This window comes from Triticum dicoccoides, chromosome 6B, assembly GCF_002162155.2.
Source record: "Triticum dicoccoides isolate Atlit2015 ecotype Zavitan chromosome 6B, WEW_v2.0, whole genome shotgun sequence".
Classification (NCBI taxonomy): domain Eukaryota; kingdom Viridiplantae; phylum Streptophyta; class Magnoliopsida; order Poales; family Poaceae; genus Triticum; species Triticum dicoccoides.
The window spans coordinates 87,490,541-87,504,854 of NC_041391.1; the positions used below are offsets into that span (position 1 = coordinate 87,490,541).

Sequence of the window (14,314 nt, forward strand, 5' to 3'; positions counted from 1 at the left end):
AGGTCATTGCAATTATAGCAGTAGCGCGGTTTGTGATGGACGCACTACTGCTATTTTCCTTTCAGCAGCGGGTTTTGGTGCAACGCGCTGCTGCTAAATAGCAGTAGCGTGGTATTTTTGAGGAGCGCTGCTGATAAAATTCTATGTATAGGCTTTTCCCTAGTAGTGTGGATATAGGTTGGCGGAGGCTTACGGGCATTTGCCGAAGGGCAGAACATCTAGGAAAGCCACCAACGAGGATGTGGAAGAGAAGATACAATCTTATCCGCGGATGTACAAGAAGCCGCTCGCGTCAACAGCGTTGCAGGCTATTGGGGCGTTGGTAGAAGTTAATGTTGCCCTGTCCGTTCGGTTTATTTGGTTTACATGATTCGGTTTATACGATTTTTCGGTATATATGGTATTAATACTTCGGTAAATACGGTATAAAATTAAAATACGGTTCGGTTTCGGTATATACCAAATTATTTCGGTATGGTTTCGGTATATACCATAAAAACCAAAGTTGACGCGAATTTGAAAATGACGTAATAATAATTTGCAAATTTATGACTCAAAACACATTCTATTTTACACAAATAGTATATGACTATATATATAAGTATATATGCATGCATTGATTCATCTGTTGATGGTTATGGACGTGCTTAGCATTTTAAAAAGAGAAAAATGACAATGTTACAAGAAAAATGTAGGTGCTTAGTAGTGAATTTGACTCATGTACAAGAAAAATGACAACTTGTACGGTTGTTCATCTCAAGAAATATAAATTTATCTTTTACTTCGGTTTATTCGGTTAACAATTCGGTTTTTCGGTATATACCATAAAAACCAAAGTTCAAATCGGTATGAAAAGTTCATACCATACCGAAACCAGAAACCATAAAAACAAAAAATCGGTTCGGTTCGGTTTATTTTCGGTATGGTTTTTCGATTCGGTTTTAAAATGCACAGAGTGAAGTTAATGTTTGATCGCTTTTCTCAGGAAGTTAGGCGCGAGTGATCATCTGGTTGTGGGCATGTCCTTAAGGTTGACTTGGTTGGGTATGAGGTGCTATCGGTCATCTTGGGCCTAGGTACCCTTGTATCTGCAGACGATGTTCCTTGATTGATAGGGGTGTGTGTGGTCTTCGCCAGTTTTCCTTAATTAATCATGCCTTGTTTGGTTTTTGGGTCTAGTTCCCTCATTAACTGGACCAACTCTCTTCTTAAATGCAATGCAGGAGCTCCCCGCCCTTTGACGAGGTTCCGTCAAAAGAAGGAGATCTTATGATCTACTTGGAAGACACCGAGGAGGGGAGGGTTGCGGCGGGGGCGGCGGTGGAAGTGGTGGTAGAAACCTGGACCAGAGACGAGACAATGCAACGCTTGCAAACGAGGAAGGCGCGGGGGAGGGAGGACCGCTGTGGGGGTAGCCGGAGGAGAATATCAAAGACGAGGTTGTCGTCCTCCAACGGCGGCACTACCGCCGGCAAGGGCTGGCGGGGGCAAAGGCTGCTCATCTCGCCCTACTCGGTGATACAACCTGGGATGCTTTTTTTTAGAAGAGAAGAATGCGATGCGGGATTAGGTAGGCTCGATCCAACTTGCGAAATTAAGGGCCAAAACTGGGCTTAGTGAAATGATGCCGAGATCCCAAAACTGGGCTGGACACTGAAGCCCACGATGGGTAAAGGCACGTGTATTTTTTGGAGGGAAATTCAAAAGTACATCTTGTAGATGTGTTATATATTCTTTAAACTTTTATGAAAAAATATTTTATTTGAGCTACAAAAAAAAATTGTCGACCCACCAAATAGTAGGTCCAATTTGCATCCACTATATGCTTTTGTGTGGCCCAAAAAGTCGGAAATCCCTTTTGGAGCTTGGCCTCTAGTGAGGCCTGCAAATACAAATTTGAAATTTCATCGAAATTCATATTTTTTTTTATATTTCAAAAAATTCTGAAAAAAATACAGATATACATGAAGACATAACACACATGTGTGTAAATTTTCAGTGCAAAAAAACAAAACTGGGGCTATTTAACGCATGATATTATTCATCTTCCTATACCATGAATTTGTCTTTTTTGTACAGGTCACAACTCGGGGTATTTCGTCATGAATTTTTACACATGTGGGTTACATCCTTACATACACGCATATTTTTCTCAAATTTTTTTGAACCACAAAAGTTTGAATTTGAATTTTTCAAAAATAAAGGCCTCCATGGAGCTCGGCCTCCAAAACGCATCTCTCCCAAAAAAATGCATTAATAACATATTATATTTTATATAGTTCACATCTACATGTTTGTTATAAAAACATTTAGTATGTTTCTTCAAATTCTACAATATTGTATACAATCTTTTGGTAAGCCATACTGTAGAAAAAATGTATTGGTAAGCCAGGCTTTGTCAAGTCAACGCACGCACTTGGAAAGAAGGTCACTTGCAATGTGATTTTTCTTACATTGTCCTTTTCTAAATATTCAGAAATAGGACTTTAATTACAATATTGTAGAATCATGAATGGATCAATCCTATTTGTTCGGAGTCCCTTGTTTATGATGTGTAAGTAGTATATGTGTTTGGAGTGGTGGCTACCTCTACATTTTACAATTTGTCGTCGACGGCAGATGAGCACACTGCGCACCACACCCCAGCCATTATACAAGTCCTGATTTCCATAGACAGTGTATGCTACCACCAATTCGCCGGCAAGGCCAGATACTAAATTTGTTGATTCAGTCAAATGGAACCTGGATCGTGCTGCCTGGTTTATCTGCTTCCATGGACATAAGCCAGGGGAGCTTTTGCCATCTGGCCGCCCGGCCAGCAAAACAAGCTAGCGAATGGAGTTTGGCCAAGTCTCCGTTCTGAAAAAGACAGTACAAAAATGGCCCTACTCCTTTTTCTTTGGATGGAAGGGGAAAAAGAGTTACGGACGGGTGCAGACCACGGCCATTGCTTGAGGATGAGTTCATGTTCATGAGCAGAGCTGTTGCACACCGCGCTCCACTTCAGTTGGCCAGGAACTGGATCGTCGTGCCTCCCTCCATATCCCAGCTACATACACAGGTACTTTTTGTTCGAAATTACTACTCCGAATTGGATTACAGTTTTTCTTCTTCTCGCCTCGGCGAGCCGCCGCCCGACTAATAAATCCTCCTCCGCCATACCTCCATTGTCAATGCCAAGAAACAATTGAGCACACTCTAGCGTTGGAATTCTGAAATCAATGCCGCGCGTAACAGCAACGCCGGGTCAGATGGGCAGCGCTGTCTTGCTCCTGATCACACAGGCGGCAAACGCCATTGTGCGGCACGCCACTCAAATTAGCATGAATTGGTTCAGCTGCACCTTAGTACTGATCCGCTGCAACCCTCGCATCCTTAACCGGCAACTTCTGTACCGTGCCAGCCTGAAGATTTCCGGGGCACCAAAAAACATGGAGCATCCCCTTCCAACTAGCGGCCCTTCCTGAGAATGGCCAAGCTGCCATCCCCAAGGGAGATGGGGGTGCGGCAGGAAAAGAGCTGCCTATTAATCTCGTCACACGGAGTCTCTGTGCCCTTCCATGGTCTCTTCTCATCATCCCACCTGAACCATTCCCACCACAGCCCAAGGGCTCGACTGAACATCTTTGGCGCGCACACTCGCTTCTTCACAAGGTGGTCAGGAAATAGGTAGCAGCAAGTTGCAGTCACCGCCCAGTTAATAAGCACCAGTCTTCCGGCCAGTCCTGTTGAGACGTCGCTCTTTCCATGGCGAGAGTTTGCCGGTAGCCTAGTCAAGCACAACCGGCTGTAGCTTGGCTTTTTGAACCCTACAGGCAAACCCAGATACCCTTGGCCAATAAGCTTGCACTCCACCAAAATCACACAGCATACGAGATAAATCTATACCAACACAGGAATTAGGATAGGCCACACTCTTCTCAATGTTAGTTCTCAGCCTGGACAGCAGCAAAATCTTCCGGCCAAGGATTATCTGTATCTAAGAAGTAAAAATTAGACTGTTTAACTTTGCAAACAACCAAAAACTTACAACTCAGAAAACACGGTCTTCATATTTGCACAAGGCATGCACGTGAATTCAGTGCCAGAAATCCAAAGGCGAGAAACAATTTATTGCATAATTCGAATCTAGACATGCAGACAGTCAAACAAAAGATGAAAAGGCCTTCTAGTATTAATATATTTTTCTGTCATTTATATATTAAGATTGCAAGCTCAACAAAAATTTTCACAGCATTTCATCTATAAGATTATAGCAGCTTGATATTTACAAAGCATTATTAAAATTCTTCAGCCATGCTAAAATTTTCAGGTATATTTCGACAACATAGAAATGAAGAGTACACAGGAAGTGTCGCCTACAACTTTTAGAGTTGAATTGAATGGCCATTAGTTTGCTCACTATTTTTTCCCTCTTTTCCTGTAGTGCTGTGCAGCAGAATCTTCTGGGCAAGTCCAGTTTCAGACAAGTAACATGGCTTTCCTGCCACTGCTAGTTGTTGCAGTCATGTTGCACTTAGCCTCTACATCAGCGCAGTCTGGCCCCGGATGCAAAACACAGTGTGGTGATGTCGACATCCCTTATCCGTTTGGTATTGGTATTGGTACTGGCTGTGCTATTAGAGACTTTGAGATCATCTGCAGGAGGACTGCTAATGGAATCTACAAGCCATTCTTGTTCGTTCGGAATGTGGAGGTTCTAAGCATCTCAGTGCCCTTCGGTCAAGTCCGAGTTTTATCCGACATCTCGACATACTGCTACAATACAAGCACAAGATCAATGGTACAGAAAGCTTGGTCCCTTGACTTCTCACGAAGCCCGTACCGCTTCTCCTATCTACACAACAAGCTCATAGTTATTGGATGCAACACGCTCGCATACATCAACAACTTGGGAAGCACTGCAAAGTATACGACAGCGTGCGCAGCAGTGTGTGAGAGCCCGGCAGCACTGACAAACGGTTCTTGTATTGGTGCAGGCTGCTGCCAAAATGATATACCAAAGGGTCTAAGGGGCTATATGTTCACTTTTTATGATGTTTACAATAATTCCAACAGTACGCTTTTCAACCCATGTAGCTATGCCGCCATGGTGGAGACAGAGACATTTAGTTTCAGCTCGGACTTCATAACCACTACAAGGTTCAATGATACTGACGATGGGCGGAAGCCACTGGTGCTGGACTGGGTGGTCGGAAATGCAACTTGTGAAGTGGCCAGAGACATGCCTTCTTACGCGTGCCATAGCAGGAACAGCATGTGTGTGAACTCGACTAACGGCCAAGGGTATCTATGCAACTGCACCGACGGATATGAAGGGAACCCTTACCTCTTTGACGGATGCAGAGGCAAGTTCATTTCTTTACTTGATCCCTGTTCATCTTTAGATCATGTGCAATCGTTTTATGAGGAGTAGTAGTTAAGGGAAATACCATTACTAGCTGTCTGTCCCGATTTTGATGCCTGGAAATACTTGAGTTTTACAATCTGTTTTGCCTTTTTTTTCATCTATAGTTTAGATTTAGTTAGGACATTTACCTCATTTTTTCTCTCTACAATATAATTTATCTTTACTTTGGGAAGAATGGCAAACGTTACACTCATTATGCCATTTGAAATTTGTATTTGTCAATACACATATGCCGATTTTTCCATGCATTACTATTCAATCAATCACTTGACCCCAAATAATTTGCTCCTTTGTTGCTGCAGATGTCAATGAATGTCAGAAGAATTCAAGTATATGCCCGAAGTCTGCAACATGCCACAACACTATAGGAGGGTATTATTGTTCATGTTCTCCAGGCAGAAAGTTTATAATGGAAACAAAATCTTGTAACCCAGACATCACCCTAATCATAGGTAAACCACTAGATGTTTTTAGCATTTGCTTTCTTGTGTAGAAAACAATGGCCAACAGTACGTATAAGATATTAATGACATTTAGCAAAAGAGGCCCAAATAGTAGAACTACCACTGCCCAGGCAAGCACATAGTGATGTGTCTCCTTCTGTTGGGCATGCAACAAGTCTATCCGAGGAAGCTTTAAAATAAATAAATGAAATGAGGAAAATTGACAAAAACTCAAAAAGTAAGTCCAGAAACAAGCATCCATGATTTTTTTTAGAAGGTATAATTATATTGCGTCACGACCGTTTAGTCCACTTTACCACAGCAATTTTTTTCTATGCTTTTTAGGTATGTACATTGTGGGATCAATTTGACTAACAGAAACACCTTTCATGTTGATTTCTACAGGCATTAGCATTGGCGTTGTCATTCTAGTGATTATCATCTTCTGCATACGTGTAATATTCGAGAAAAGAAAGCTTGCGAATGTCAAAAAACAGTATTTTCAGCAGCACGGAGGGATGCTATTGTTTGAGAAGATGAAATTAGATCAGGGACTTTCATTTACAGTGTTTACTGAAGCAGAACTGAAACAAGCAACAAATAAATTTGACGAAAGCCAGATTCTTGGACATGGAGGCAATGGCACTGTGTACAAGGGAATAATTAAGGATATCACTGAAGTGGCAATTAAAAGGAGTGCATTGGTTGATGATAGGCAGAAGAAGGAATTTGGCAAAGAAATGTTGATTCTTTCCCAGATCAATCACAAGAACATTGTCAAGCTATTGGGATGTTGCCTTGAGGTGGAAGTCCCCATGCTAGTATATGAGTTCATCCCAAAAGGAACATTGTTTGATCTTATTCACGGCAAGAACAGTGAACCGCATCTCCCTTTCAGTTCTCTTCTAAGGATCGTCAACGAGGCAGCTGAGGGGCTTGCATTTTTACATTCCTACGCAAACCCACCAATTCTACATGGTGATGTGAAAACCTCTAACATCCTTCTTGATGAGAATTACATGGCAAAGGTGTCTGATTTTGGGGCATCTATAATAGCACCAACTGACAAAGCCCAATTCGTCACAATGGTTCAAGGGACATGTGGTTATCTGGACCCTGAGTATATGCAGACATGTTGCTTGACAGACAAAAGCGATGTTTATAGCTTCGGTGTTGTTCTTCTAGAGATCCTAACAGGGGAGGAGCCACTGAAACTTGAGGGTCCTGAGGTATGCCGGAGCCTGTCGTCGAGTTTCCTGCTGGCTATGAAGGGGAACAATCTTGATAATTTGCTCGACAATCAAATAAAAGGTCATGAGAATATGGAGTTGATTGTAGGGGTAGCAGATCTAGCTAGGCAATGCTTGGAAATGTGCAGTGACAATAGGCCCTCGATGAAAGAGGTATCTGAGGAGCTTAGCAGATTAAGGAAGTTTTCGAGGCATCCTTGGATACAGCGTGATACTGAGACAGATAGCTTTCTCGGTCTGATTGAAACAGAACAAAGCTCTGAGTGCACAGAGAAGGATGAAAGAATGCCCATAAATCCAGGCAGTTTTTACCTTATGAGGTGAACGAAAACACAGCGAATTTTATGCTTTGGCACTTTCATTGTTCATTTAACCTTCTCCTCGTTTAGTTGTATGTTGCATTTTAGTGTAAGACTCTCTTGGACCCTTGGGTATTACATAGAGACACCATAATTTAGCAAGAATAAATGTACCATGGTACAAAATGGGGACACATCCAGTGCTACCTATTTGAACTTGTGCGAGCTTTCATAAAAGTTTCCAAAATCACTCAAAGAAGATCAATGGATGACTGGGTGTGAAAATGTGATTGAGTTTGGTATTGAAACTGTGCTATTATGTCAAGTGATTTACTTTTCCTTTTTCAGGGAAGTTTACTGATTTACTCGGTCATGTGGGCTGGGCTCACTCGCTTGGTTGGATGTTCCAATACAAGGAAATGTCATCTTGACTTCGTCAGGGTCTCTGCACTTGCCATGCCGCCGTTATATTCCATTTTTTTCATGAGAATACATACATCACTTGCTAGATTCTTTTATTTTCGCCGTTATATTCCAGGATATGATGTGTTCTAGGTCCCTAAACTACATTTGGCTTCTAAACACATAATAAGATAAGAAATAGATAGAATAACAAAATGCAGAGACATACTTCAGTTGTGCCATAAGTCTAACACACACACCCTTGCTTGTTTGACGAGGCAGGGAGCTTATTTGCGTCACCATACTGCCGCCGGCCGGCCGGCCGGGGATATATCTTGTGATAAGGATGATGCCGTGTCCTGATAGATATCCTGATGAACAAAAGAAGTAGAACGATGTAACAAATTAAAGTTGAGCAACCTGAGTATGACCGCAGGGATCCAATTGGACGGAATTGGAAGAAGGGGAATGATAGACCGGATGACGTCGGCGGCTTCCTGGCCGCGGGGCAGGGAGGGAAGGGAGTCCGCCGAGACCGTCGGCCGTGGCTGGGGCTGCTCCGGCCCACCCATCTACGTGCGCCTGGAGAAAGGCATCGGCGTTGTAGGCAGGCGGCGGAGGAGGCCGTTCCCACGGGGGATGCCGGCGGGAGGAGGTCCGGGTGGTTGAGGAGGAGGTGGCCGGAGCAGGCGGACGGACCCCGCCGGATTGGGGCGGACTGCGGTGGAGCACGCCGCCGCCGCCGTACAGCGCCTTGGCAGGTGTGGTTTAGTTGCGGAACGGGAATCTTGGGGCTGTTCTTTTCCCAGAGCCGTTGGATCACAAGTCTAGAGCCGAGGATTCTAGAAACAAAGTTAGACAAGGAAAAATACCATTATTAGATTGGGGCACAAAATGGAGGCTTCTAAGGGCGTTTGAAATCTAGACCGTCGGATAGCGTTTTCAAACTGATCCGAAACGTTGGATCTCACAAAAAACAATATGGGCCGTCGGATCGAGGCTGGACACTGCTACAATGAATAGTGTGTCCTCTGGTATGCCACCGCCTGTTATTTTGATGCCCCCCGATGGGCATTTTTGATTTTTTTCACATTTAGGTCAACACCCCCAATTGGTGAGAACCCTAGCTAATTCTTCCCGCCGCGCCCTCCCCTTCTCTATCGTAGCCGACGCTGTGCTGCAGCCCGCTTCTTCGCTCCACCGCCGCTGCCGCGCTCATATCCCCCTCCTCCCGGTTCATCTCCTGTCACCGAGCTGGTTGCCCCCGCACTGCTCTCCCCATCGAGCTCACCCCTCGTCACCTGGAGGGGCAACATGCAACGGTGGAGGAGGAGATCCACGACCAACCGCCGCCGCCACCACCACCTGACCTCCTCCTCCCACCCCCTGTCCCCGTCGTGCCGTTCCTCCTTCCCCCGCGTCCTTCCCCTCCCATAACCCCTAACCCTAGAAACCGAGGAGTCTGCTCTTGGTCGCGTGCCGCCTCCGCCGCCGGATATCTCCTCCGCGTCGAGGCCGAGCAGGACTGTGCGCGGGCCACGGAGATGGCGAGGTTGCCGAGCTATCCGTGGCTTGGTCGTGGTTCCTCCAGACTTGGCAGGATGAGTGAGGAGGTCCATCCATCCGCGGCACCGCCACCGTTGTGCCTCCGTCAAGAGATGCTCGCCCGCCCGGAGAGGAATCCACATCTGCTCCTGCTCGACCGCTTCTAAATCGAGGGTCGAGGGGCGCGCCGGATCCGGGTGTGATGGCGCGCTGGTGAGCATGGAGGCGACCATGCCCGAGTTTGAGGGTCTCGTTCTGCGATGGCTCTCATGTGCGTGCCTGGGTGAGTCAGTGGTCATGGTTGATTTTCTCGGTTGCTTGGTTTATTTGCTCGGTTGCTTTTAGGTTTGGTTAAGGTCTCACGTGAGATATTTGCAGGTTCTGAAAAGCCACCATTTTCACCATTCGTCGAGGCTTTGACCGTCCTGCTGGCTGTTGCTGCGTCGAGAGGTTGGAAGGCTTTTGGTTGGAGACGAGCTCGTCTTCAAGATGGGCTCCATCACCGTCAAGTTCCTCGCCCGCCACTTCAACACCAGCCTCAAATGCTGCACCATATAACAAGGTATTACTAGTGCTGAACTGCTGATATATCACGCTTCTTTGTTTCCTGTTGCTTGCTTCTACCTTAAAAAGAGCAGAGCCTCTACATTGTAACGATGCCTGAATTTCACAGTAGCACTATAGTTGCTTAATAGTACTAGGTTGGAAGGATATGGACATATTAAAGACTAGATGTCATTGGTGGTACTAATATGGATTGGTGTAGTGCCAACCGTTTCGAATTTTAACTAGCTTCAGCAACTACAGAGTGGTTAATTTGAATTGCAGATTAATTTTGTAGTTCTTTTTCTTTAATTTGCATTTCTGCCTGGGGCTGATCATGTCTTGGCCATCGGGGTCATATGCAGGTTGTACCAACATTCTTTTCCTCTTAATATATGGGCGGTCAACTGCCAATTGCTCAAAAAAATCAACTAAATTTCTTGTTTACAATTGCAGTGCGCTATATCTGGCCGCTTAACTTCTGCTTCCTTTTACGATTGCTTGCAGTTCACCTTTTCTTATTGCTTGTTTATTCTTCCACTTTCCATAACCAATTACAGTCCTTTAATATCAAAATAATTTCAAGACAAACAAAATATAATTTTTGGTATTGCGGTCATTGATTAATATCTCGGCTGCTTTCAGTACTAGCATTGAAATTAAGTCAAGGCATGGCAAAGTAGTTTTGCAAATGAAGAATACAAACGGTAAAATGCTATGTAACGCCCTGGACAGTAGGACGGGGATATAGGGTATAATTCTTGAATAATTTGAGTTAGCTGCCACGGAAGAAGTACAAAAATGGGAATCCAATTTCAAATGGAAGGTTGTTAGTTGTGAACCATGATCCTTGCAGTACTAGCGGTTGTAAATTTCCACCCTTTGCATTCATCTGCTAAGTTTGTTTGTTACCCAAATCTCACAGTTTGTGGATCTGCTTTTTGTTGCTGTTGTAGATTTTAGGAAAATGACCCGTAACCAGTTGTGAATAATCCTCCTTACGATGGTTGAGCTAAAAGAGGACACGCACATGCAATTTATTTTGCTAAAGATGATTTTTTTTCTTATTGCATTAGCCATATAGGTAGTGAGAACACTGATCCAAGTACATAAGTAGGAATATAAAATCTCATTCTAACAGTGGGATATGCTTTTCCAAAACTAGGTGTACAGTTGTATGGTGATATGCCTTTTGGCCTCACCATGTTCAAAATTTATGGTTGCAACACCTGCTCAAAATGAGAAGTGCCAGGTTACCAGAAAAAGGAGGGGTTATACAATAAGAGAAAAAGCTTGGGTGTTGTGGGATGAGAATGTTATCCTTGATAATGAGTAAGTACAGTAACTTGCTTATACTAGCTCTTTCATCTGTTGCATTGCTTATTCCTGTGTGCTTGTATGCATCCTAGCAGCCAGTTTAAACTTCTCTATCGGCTTAAGGAGTTTGTATGGCGCAAATGAGTTGCAAACCATTTTACTTTTTGTTTGAGAACTGGGCATGGTCTGATCTGCATTGACATGCTTCTTTAAGGTGTTTCCTCTTTTTGTTTGAGAATTGGGAGGGGCTGAGCTGCATTGTCATGCTTCTTTAAGGTGCTTCTATAGTATGTAAAATGGAACTTTAAATAGGATATGCATGGTCCATGCAAATTATAATATTTTCACAAAAGCATGCTTTCTCTAAGGTGATTCCGCATTATGTTGATGGAACATTGAATTTCTATATACATGGCATGTTCATACTGATTTTGGAACATCCCCCCTACAACACTATGAGAGAAATGGTAGGCGGGGTCCTTTTTTATTTTTCTGGTGTTGTTGTATTGTTCAAGAAAAAACCGCTACCAGTTATTCTTGGGTTAGGACTTCTTGGAGATTCAATTCTGTTGAAAAGAATCATGAACGGTAAGCAACTAACCATGTCAGTGTTTGATGTCCCGTTTCCGCGCTGGCTTATTGTTCAATTGAATCATTCGTTAAAATGATGATTTGATTGTCCCCACAAGTTGCTAATTTAGGAGAAGAACCATGGTGTAAACGCCAGCGTCCAGTCATATGTAAGGGACGAGCTATGGGGGGCAGATCCAGGACATGGGATGCTAACCATCTGCTTGGGATGGGTTTCTTTCAAAGCAGTGAATGGTAACCAACTAACCATGTCAGTGTTTGATGTTAAGTGCCAATGGAATTTTGAGAGTGATGATCTTCTCTTTCTTCCTCTTTATTGCCGATATTTTAATTACTCAAGATATTCTAATGCCACTTGAATTGGGATCATTTTTTCACTCATGTTCTTGGGAACAAAATCTTTGTTTGTTTCTTATTGCTGATGCGGTAAGCTGACTTGGACATTTTCACCCCGGTATGTGCAGGATTGGAGCCATTGAAGTATTTGAATGGAGCATATGTATGTCTATGCTTCACTTCATTTAGGTGAGTGCGACTGTTACATGTTTGTTGTGACTCCGTTTTTTGTGATGCATACAAAAGAAAATGTTTTCTTCGATGACGTTGATGGTTTCACTAACCAGAGCCACGTTGCAACAAAGTTTTTTTGAACTTTGAAATGTAAATTGCAATGTTTGTCTTTTATTTGTGTAACTTGGATTCCTATTGAGTGGTCTTCACTTACCAGTTCCATGGTGGAGCTTTTAATGTCAAGCACTGAAAATATCTGTTTGCTTTGTTGGTACCTTACTACTACCTCTGTTTCAAAATATAAGATGTTTTGGTAGGCCATTTTAGCCTACCGAAACGTTTTATATTTTGGAATGGAGGTAGTAGTTGACATCTGTGAGATGATAGATTTTCGGTTATACCGTTTGTTGCACAAATGTTTATATATTTGAGGGGCTTGCCACTGTCTACAAATGTTGCTAATAAATTTATCGGATCATCGAGAGATGTCGGTTGCAGTAATCTGCATGCAGAAAACAAGGCACACCAGCAAAACAGATATATTCTGGACAAACAATCCATAAAAAATAATTAACTAGAATAATGTCACCTAATGATTTATCTGCTAACAGTTATAGCAGATTTGGAGCTGGTAGCATTGCGCAAGCACAAATCAAGTCAAACCGGACTTAAATTGGTCATATCTTGGGGGGGGGTGCCTTTATGGCTTGCTTCCACGTGGATTAGTATTACTACTCATCAAGAAACAAGAACCTAGGGGAGAATGGAGCTCTCTCAGCACTCAGACACTCTCAACCGTCGGATCGGCTTTTCAGTTTGTTAAAATAAGAACGAGGCAAGCCTCCAAACTGTATTTGATATATTTGGTGATTTCTGATTGAATAATTTATGGTCCACTCCCTCTCTAAAGCTTAATCAAATAAGTATGATATTCTCCTCTACCCTTGCTACCAGAAAAATCTTCAATGCTTATTATATAATCTTTGTCTTGTGCTGTGTACCACTTTCAGAATATGACCTTCTTTATTTTCCTTTAGTTTGCATGGATTATTTCTTTGCCTGAGCCACATTTTTAGATACTTGCCTTGAAAAAATAAATATTTTTAGCTTTTAGATACTTGATCCATGCTCAAGTAAGTTAAAATGTTTAATGTTTTTTGCCAAATCATAGAGAGCAAAATTCATGATTTTGACCTGTAAACATGACTTACAACTATTTTGTTTATAAATAGCTGTAAATGATATAGATGTTGGTCTATCTCACCTGCATCAAAAAATAGCTTACAACCAATAGATCTATTGTTCCAACAGGTTCAAAATTGAACTTGTTTTGCTATAAATGGCCTCCCGCACAGTTGTATACAAAGCTGAAGTGGGTACCACAGCCATGAAAGGTATCCTCCCATGGTAGAATTTTCAATTAAACTATCAATTTGAGTATATTTTTATTTATTAATGTTATTTACACCAATGTAATCAACCTGCAGAAGCAGTAGTCACAAAGGTGGGTTGGAGAGGAACTGAGGAAGTTGTGGATGCTCAAGCCTTGTGCAAGAACAGTAAACCAGTTTTAACTGAGAAGATGTTTGTTTTTTATGGTTTATTATCCTTAGGTTGTATTTGACTATTTGTTGTGGCGAATTGGCCGGGTTTTTCTACCACATTATCAGGGAGGAACGTCGAACGGTTTAGAGTTGAATTTAAGGTCTACCAATAATATAGGAAGAAAGTTGTGGTGTGTGTTTCAGTTATCTTATGAACAAGTGAGACCACCATTAATTTAAATCTCTCATACACTTTGTTAAGTTGTCAGTCTGACATATGTGCTCCTTTCAAGTCGCATGGCTATTTTAATAATTAATTATGCAATTTCAATGCTCCTAATTAGTGCTTTTGATCTATGTCATATTATGTGAAATACCAAATGCATGGTTAGTGCTGAGACAGATTGCATGCGTGCTTCTTTTGCATTGAACTTATTGTCGTAGGCAATACGAGCGTTTG

The 14,314-nt window shown here is 42.6% G+C and overlaps 1 protein-coding gene and 1 long non-coding RNA gene across 4 annotated transcripts; one reads left to right on the forward strand and one right to left on the reverse strand.

The window, feature by feature from the left end:
• Positions 1 to 2,416: 2,416 nt before the first annotated feature.
• On the reverse strand, positions 2,417 to 8,595 carry LOC119325976. 3 transcript variants are annotated; one of them, XR_005157767.1, is made up of 2 exons: positions 8,034 to 8,595; positions 2,417 to 3,979 (listed from the first exon to the last, which is right to left on the reverse strand). It is a non-coding gene; the product is annotated as an uncharacterized LOC119325976 (long non-coding RNA). The 3 variants fall into 3 exon arrangements; XR_005157769.1 differs by having other exon boundaries at positions 2,417 to 4,755; XR_005157768.1 differs by having other exon boundaries at positions 2,417 to 4,758.
• Positions 4,475 to 8,062, forward strand: LOC119325975 (wall-associated receptor kinase 5-like). Its single transcript, XM_037599696.1, has 3 exons — positions 4,475 to 5,375; positions 5,713 to 5,862; positions 6,259 to 8,062. Exons 1-3 carry the CDS (start codon positions 4,475 to 4,477, stop codon positions 7,425 to 7,427), a joined length of 2,220 nt encoding a protein of 739 aa, XP_037455593.1. The 3' UTR covers positions 7,428 to 8,062.
• Positions 8,596 to 14,314: the final 5,719 nt, after the last annotated feature.

Coding starts and splice junctions, on each gene's coding strand:
- LOC119325975 (XM_037599696.1), top strand. CDS start 4,475: ATGGCTTTCCTGCCACTGCTAGTTGTTGCAGTCATGTTGCACTTAGCC. Junction 5,376..5,712: donor CATTTCTTTACTTGATCCCT/GTTCATCTTTAG, acceptor TTGTTGCTGCAG/ATGTCAATGAATGTCAGAAG. Junction 5,863..6,258: donor AGACATCACCCTAATCATAG/GTAAACCACTAG, acceptor TGATTTCTACAG/GCATTAGCATTGGCGTTGTC.